Source organism: Neoarius graeffei, chromosome 24, assembly GCF_027579695.1.
Source record: "Neoarius graeffei isolate fNeoGra1 chromosome 24, fNeoGra1.pri, whole genome shotgun sequence".
In the NCBI taxonomy this organism is placed as follows: Eukaryota; Metazoa; Chordata; class Actinopteri; order Siluriformes; family Ariidae; genus Neoarius; species Neoarius graeffei.
Window position 1 is genome coordinate 25,159,637 of NC_083592.1, and position 7,883 is coordinate 25,167,519.

At 41.3% G+C, this 7,883-nt stretch overlaps 1 protein-coding gene across 1 annotated transcript; it reads left to right on the forward strand.

Moving 5' to 3' along the window:
• Positions 1 to 3,786: 3,786 nt before the first annotated feature.
• On the forward strand, positions 3,787 to 7,672 carry LOC132872355 (protocadherin-15-like). The gene is made up of 5 exons (XM_060907126.1): positions 3,787 to 3,895; positions 4,057 to 4,275; positions 4,531 to 4,692; positions 6,915 to 6,971; positions 7,380 to 7,672. The coding sequence occupies exons 2-5, from the start codon at positions 4,143 to 4,145 to the stop codon at positions 7,670 to 7,672; spliced, it is 645 nt and encodes a 214-aa protein (XP_060763109.1). The 5' UTR covers positions 3,787 to 3,895; positions 4,057 to 4,142.
• The last annotated feature ends 211 nt before the right edge of the window (positions 7,673 to 7,883 follow it).

The following is a 7,883-nucleotide window of genomic DNA, read 5'->3' on the forward strand; positions in this document are numbered from 1 at the left end:
TAAGGTAATAGGCAACACTTGTGGCGCAATGTCTAGTTACTGGAGTAAGAGAAGAAGGATTGCTAAAGGCGTTGAATCAGACTTACTGAGTATAGGCCTAACTTCTTCAGCAGAGTGTGGGGGGGAAGGGGTGTCATATGAAGTGACTGAGGTCCAATTTACTCATGGGGGCAGTGGGGTAGAACCCCTACCAGGACATAGTGCCCATTCAGGACAGAGCAGTGGTGGAGTTAGTGAGCAGGTCCATTCAGGACAGAGCAGTGGTGGAGTTAGTGAGCAGGTCCATTCAGAACAGAGCAGTGGTGGAGTGAGTGAGCAGGTCCATTCAGGACAGAGCAGTGGTGGAGTGAGTGAGCAGGTCCATTCAGGACAGAGCAGTGGTGGAGTTAGTGAGCAGGTCCATTCAGGACAGAGCAGTGGTGGAGTGAGTGAGCAGGTCCATTCAGGACAGAGCAGTGGTGGAGTGAGTGAGCAGGTCCATTCAGGACAGAGCAGTGGTGGAGTGAGTGAGGATGAACAGTCCAGTGAACATGCACATGACAGTGATGGCAGCGAGGAAATCTGTTCTTCAGGCGAAGACACACGAAGTCACCTTGCTCAATGGGCAGTTAGGAGAAGGATAAGCCATGCTGCTTTGGCAGATTTATTATCTTTTCTCTCTGGAAAATTGCATGGCTTGCCAAAAAATCCTAGAACGTTACTAAAAACAAAAACCACGTATCATGTTAAAAATATTTCAGGCGGTAGCTACTATCATTTTGGCTTCGATCATGGCATTTCCTCTCATCTTGCTAACAAAAAAAACTCCTTTGACTTGCCCGTCTTTAACAATCCAAGTGAACATAGATGGCCTGCCCCTCTATAAAAGCTCAAATGCACAGTTCTGGCCTATTTTAGGGCTCATTGAGTGTTTTGAGAATCGGGTACAGACAAACAGGGAGCCATTTGTTATCGGGATCTACTTTGGAAATCAGAAACCTACAACACTAGAGTTTCTAGATGAGTTTGTCAGTGACGCACGTGTTCTTGAGAGAGATGGCTTTTTTTTACCAGGGTGCTTCTATTGCTATAGCACTGTCAGCAGTGGTCTGTGATGCGCCTGCACGGGCATTTATCCGAAGGTCAAAGGGACACACTGGGTTCTACAGTTGTCACAAATGCCATCAAAAGGGAGTGACATACCAAGGAAGAATGACCTTTCCACAATCAGATGCACCACCTAGACTGGACAGCGAAACATTTGATGAGTTTAGTGATGAGCAGCATTTCACAGGATTTAGTCCATTCAATCTTTTGTCAGTTGGAATAGTCACACAGTTTCCTCATGACTATATGCATGTGGTGTGCTTAGGGGTAGTGCGGAAACTGTTATACTTCTGGATGAGGAAGCCATTGCACACTCGAGTAGGTACAGCTGTCGTGCAGGAGGTGTCAACTACGCTTTTGGGTTATCGCTCATATTTCCCCATTGAATTCAACCGGAAGCCCCGAACTCTTACTGATTTTGAGAGGTGGAAAGCTACTGAGCTTCGCTCATTCCTGCTATACACTGGGCCAGCTTGCTTAAAGGGCAGAGTACCAGCAGCAATTTACAACAACTTCATGTTGCTGTCTGTGGCCATGACTATTTTACTTAGTGTATCTTTAGTGGGAGATTATGCTGACTATGCACACAGTCTACTCTTGGCATTTGTGAAACACTGCAACCAACTGTATGGTAGGGAGTACATTGGGTACAATATGCATGCCTTACTCCACCTCAGTGAGGAAACAAAGACATATGGAGCGTTAGACAACATATCCTGCTTCCCTTTCGAAAATTTCCTCGGCCAGCTAAAAACAATGATCCGGAAACCCAACAAGCCCCTAGAGCAGGTCATTCGTTGCTTGTCTGAAAAAAGATTTAAGTCCAGTGAGTGTCTAAGTATCGAGTCAGGCCTAACAATGGAACATTACAGTGGCCCTGTACCACTGCATCTTACTGCCATAAAACAATTTAAAAGAATGCATGTTCAGAGGGTCATCATTCAGGTCTCAACAAGTAACAGTTGTGTGGAGTTAGCGGGGGGAAGGATAGTGGTCATCGAAAACATCATAGTTGACAACAAGGCAGAAGTGCACATAGTGTTTAGGTCCTTCTCAAAGCTCTGCAACCTCTTTGACTACCCACTCGAGTCATCTGAAGTTGGCATCTACCATCTGTCTGCCCTGACACCTCAACTGCATCACACTCTAGCTGCACACATAGAGAGAAAATATGTCCTCCTTCCAGTTAAGGATGGCTTTGCTGGGCTACCGATGTTGCATCAGTAGGATTGCTGTTTTTTATGTTGGTGTAAGTGTTCAAATCACAATTTTGTTCAGGTGATATATTCAGGTTTCCCATCTCATTTAGGAAATGCTGTAGCTGTAGGAATTGATTATTAAGATGCCTTGGCAAGCCCACTTAAGTGTAACTATTTCTTCTTTCCACAGAAATGTATGTAGTCGTTTCCTTCCCCGCGGAGGGCTTGTTTTTTGTGGTGCCTGTTTCATGGCTCATAGAAGATAAATGTTACTGGCCTCCCTTTAAAACGCTGGACAAGGTAAAAAAGGCTGCCCTACAAAATGAAACCCCTGACCCCAACTGTTGGACACTTCATCCAGTTGAGGTGCTTAAAGTTAAAGGTAGGCTCGGTTGTATATTTAAATATCATAATGCAGCATTTTGATTTGGGAGAAAAGGAGACAATTCAACTATTTGAATTTTGCTTGTTTGCTATTGTTGTTGTTTTTTTTATATAGACACATACGAAAAGGCCCACGGCCACTACCTTAAAGCAAAAAGAGGAGAGAAGCTGGAGACAGATGAGGAGACCATGAAAAGAAAAAGAAAGTAAGATAATATTTGCATCATACTAGTCACTAATATATAAACGGAGGTAGATTGACTGAATTACATAGGCAGTATGTGATCTAGACAGGTTTGACACAATCTACCAAATAACTACTGAATTACTCACAAATATATCAAAATATGCATAAATACTAAGTCAACTCAATCAATACAACAATATTTAATTACTTTGGTCATTTATGCAAAGAAATGCTGGATTCGCTTAGATAAGGTAACAAACTTCTCAAAGTCAGGTGAAGCTGAATCATGGCATCTGAGTAAGTAACCAACATGCAGGAGCCTCCTGTTCGATGTTCTACATCGACCTATATTGCTTGGCAGACATGAGGTCATATCCTGAAACTAGAAATATCAACATAAGGGTTCTTCAAGGTGAACTAAGGAAGTGGACTATATAAACCAGACTACTTGTCTGGTTTATATAGCCTTTTCTATATTTTTAACTAACCATAAATATTATTTGTACCAATGATATTGCCCTCAACGTCACATTCTTTAACATTTTGTAACTTGTGTAATCTCTAGGCCAAACATGAAATTCATCCAATCCAGTGATGAAGAAGATGACCGTCCCTATTTCCCTCCGGCTCCAAAAATTCGGTGACTGCCAGAGAAAATTTCTGTACCAAATTCAGGTTAGTGATATCTCTGAAAAGAAATTCATTTTCCTTTTTTCATGGTCTCTGTTACTTTTCATTTTGTGTTGCCTTACATTTCATGCACCCACATTTGACACAGGCCTTCTGCATATCTTCCTTTGTTTATTTTTTATGTTGCATTTGGACAAAAGTGTCAGTTAAGTATAATGTCATACCATTGCATTAAGTGTAATCATAGCATTGTATCATCTCACTAAACACGCCTTTTCATTTCCAATCTATTCAACAGAGTTTACCAGTCAGGCACCACAGGTCCCAACCACCACCACCCTGCCTCTACCACCACCACCACAACTCCCACCTCTACCACCACTACCGCAGCGCCCACCCAGCCATGAAGGTAAATGGGTCAATGTCATTGTCAATGTCATTTATTGTGCTCTAATATCAGGTGGTACAACCACTGCTAATGCTCATAAATTAATTAGTAATTGGTAATTAATGTACTGCAATGAATATGCTTCTTAGATAACCATTTAAGTCTTAATCTCTTTCAAACAGTGTACAGTCAATCACACAGAACCCCTTCAGTCACCAGGACCAGTACTTACCCTGCAGGCAATATTGGCCACTGTGTACTTAGTACCATGATTTGGTCTTCTAATTACCATGAATACTTGTATATCATGTGTCTTTTCACTCTGTTTGCAGTGTTGTCCAACCAAGCAGCCAGTCCCCCGTTGGAAACCTCACATCTTTTTCTGACATCCAGCCATGGAGGTATACACATAATACATTGGCTATTGAAAGTCTACACCCCTGTTCAAATGCCAGGTGTTCATGATGTAAAAAAAATGACAAAAAGAAACTATTTAACGTCATGACAACCTGGCACTTGAACAGGGGTATGTAAACTCATATGTGTACTTTATAAGTTGCTTTGGGTTTGGACAAAAGGTGCAGTAATAATCAATAATAATCATTGCCGTAATAATCTCACTAAACACGCCTTTTCATTTCCAATCTGTTCAACAGAGTTTACCAGTCAGGCACCACAGCTCCCCACCACCACCACCCTGCCTCTACCACCACCATCACCTCTACCACCACTACCACAGCTTCCAACGATTTCACCTCTGCCAGCACCACCACAGCTTCCATCGAAGTCACCTCTTTTTCGAACATCTAGCCATGGAGGTAAATACATAATACAGTGCCTATTGAAAATGTACACACCCCTGTTCAAATGCCAGGTGTTCATGATGTAAAAAAATGACAAAAAAGACAAACTATTTTATGTCATGAAAACCTGGCATTTGAACAGGGGTATGTAAACTTATCATACCCACTGTACACTGCGTTCCAAATTATTATGCAAATGACATTTTTCACTGGTTTTCCTAAATAAATAACTAGATGACAAGTCATCATAATTTTCAAGTCATCAACCGTTAGAGTACAAAGCAAATATTTTTGAACGAACCTTCCAATGATAACGGTATTTTTTAAAAAATTGAAAAACTGAAAATGCACTGTTCCAAATTATTATGCAAAGCAGAGTTTCAAAAGATGTTGTTCTTGTAAAGAACTGAAAATGGCCAGTTATGAAATTTGAAGCATTAGCAGGTGATAATTACTGGAATCAAAACCTAGTTCAATCAAAAAATCTTACAGTTCAAGTTGCATTACTGGATGTGTAGCTGATTCAGAGCACACACAGGTTTGTGCAGATAAAGGCACATTAAGAAAGGTTCTTCCAGATAAATACATCAGAACAAGAGAGTAAATGATAAAATACTATTACAAAGCAACAAACAAGTCACTTTTGAAGCTGTTGGTAGCTCTGGAGTCTAAGAAACACCAAGGTGTAGATATGCAGTTATGTATAAACCTTCTATTTGGTCATCCTTAACCAATGCTCACAAGCAGAAACGACTCCAGTAGGCCTAGAAATACATAAAGACTACTTTTCAAACAGTCTTGTTCACTGTTGAGTGTCCTTGCACTGTTGAGTGCCCTGGATGCTCCAGGTGGATGGTTGGTGAATGACCACCATGTCCTAATAAGACTACTACATCAGCAAAGAGGAGACAGAGTCATGATTTGGGCTGGAATCATGGGGAGACACCTGGATGCCTCCTTTAGGGTACCCAAATGTGTGAAAATGATGTTTGGGAAGTATGTTGAGTTTAAGACTGACTGCTGACCACTTTATAACGTCTTCATGTATGGGCATGGCAGTGCACCATCTCATGCTGTTAAGAATACCTATGCACTCATGCATGTGGTTTTCTTGTATTTCTAGGTTGTTTCTGCTTGTGAGCATTAGTTAAGGTGGGCCAAATAGAAGGTTTCTTCATAACATCTTCTTGGTGTTTGTGGGACTCCAGAGCTACCAGCAGCTTCAAATTTGAACTGTTTCACCTTTTTCCTGCTTTGTAATATATTTTAGCATATATTCTCTTAATCGAATGTATTTATCAGACAGAAACCTTTCTTAATGCGCCTTAATCTGCACAATTATGTGTGTGCTGTGAGTCAGCTACAAATCCAGTAATGGAACTAGAACTGTAAGATGTTTTTGAGTAATTATCACCTGCTGATGCTTCCAATTTCACAAATGGCCATTATTAGTTCTTTACAAGAACAAAATCTTTTAAAACTCTGCTTTGCATAATAATTTGGAACAGTGCATTTTCAATTTTTTCAGTTTTTCAATTTAAAAAAAAAACAGTTATCATTGGAAGGTTCGTTCAAAAACATTTGCTTTGTACTCTAACGGTTGATCTCATTCTCATTCATCTCATTATCTCTAGCCGCTTTATCCTTCTACAGGGTCGCAGGCAAGCTGGAGCCTATCCCAGCTGACTACGGGCGAAAGGCGGGGTACACCCTGGACAAGTCGCCAGGTCATCACAGGGCTGACACATAGACACAGACAACCATTCACACTCACATTCACACCTACGGTCAATTTAGAGTCACCAGTTAACCTAACCTGCATGTCTTTGGACTGTGGGGGAAACCGGAGCACCCAGAGGAAACCCACGCGGACACGGGGAGAACATGCAAACTCCACACAGAAAGGCCCTCGCCGGCCCCGGGGCTCGAACCCAGGACCTTCTTGCTGTGAGGCGACAGCACTAACCACTACACCACCGTGCCGCCCATCTAACGGTTGATGACTTGGAAAATTATGATGACTTGTCATTTAGTTATTTATTTTGGAAAACCAGTGAAAAATGTCATTTGCATAATAATTTGGAATGCAGTGTATGTTACTTTGTTCATTTTCTATTTTATAAGTTGCTTTGGACAAAAGTATCAGTTAAGTATAATGCCATAACATTGCATTCAGTGTAATCATAGCATTGCACCATCTCACTATTTACTAACCACATTTCCAATCTGTTCAACAGAGTTTACCAGTCAGGCACAGCATCATCCATCAAATCAGCAAATCAGCATCCAGCAAGGTAGAACTGAATTATCATTCATCTGGCACCAATATTAAAGGAGAAGCAGACTAACCCCTTAAGATACAGCCCCTGTTATAAATTAGCTGAATAGCTGTTACCAGAATGGCAATGACCAAGTCGTAATGTATTACTAAAGGCCCTATGCACTGTCATAGTGGTACTATGGCAGTAAAGTTTTTTCTCAGTGGCCATTACAGCATCCTTTTGGTGGAATGGCGTGTGTTAAGGGGCTACGAAAGTTTTGTTTGTTTTTGTTTTGAGGACACCATACATTCATCCTTGATTATGTCAATTTCAGTAACACAGATGTTGATGTTGTTTGAAAGCTGTGTAAATGGAAACTAAGTATCTGAATTACTACATCTATACTTATACCATTTCTAATCTGTTGTCTTTAATTCATAGATTTTTGCAGACTTGTTCTGCAGCACCTCCGGACAATTGAGGAGGAGGTTAAGGAGGTTAAGCAGCAGGTGGCTGCAAATACGGCCATTCTGCAGAAGCTAGGGGGTGCTGGTGTGGCAGACCTTTGCCTCGTCCAGGAAACCAACATGCCCCTCAGTAACCTGGAGGAACTGGAGGAGCTGGAGAGGCAGCTTGGGTCTGACATTGACCTGAAAAACCAACTGGTAAGTCTGGATTTTAAAATGTTGCAATATGAATTTGAAGGCATACAAGTCTTAACCTGGCTCTCGTGACGAATGTTGCTCTGAGTTGCTCCACAAACATTTATCTGTAACTATGGCTGTAGTGCGCTTAGCCAAAGTTCCTGTCTTAAAATACCGTCTCTGGCTTAGCTCTCCAAATGTTTTATTAAAAATCCTTGCACATGACTGGAAAAACCACTTGTCTGACAATTAAAGCACTACTGTAACATTTCTGGAAATTAGTTCATTTTACACCTCTCCC

Bases quoted from the DNA above. Each gene is read 5' to 3' on its own strand.
- LOC132872355 (XM_060907126.1), top strand. From the start codon at position 4,143: ATGATTTGGTCTTCTAATTACCATGAATACTTGTATATCATGTGTCTT. The intron at 4,276-4,530 runs GTATACACATAA...TCTGTTCAACAG, and splicing joins TCTGACATCCAGCCATGGAG to AGTTTACCAGTCAGGCACCA. The intron at 4,693-6,914 runs GTAAATACATAA...TCTGTTCAACAG, and splicing joins TCGAACATCTAGCCATGGAG to AGTTTACCAGTCAGGCACAG.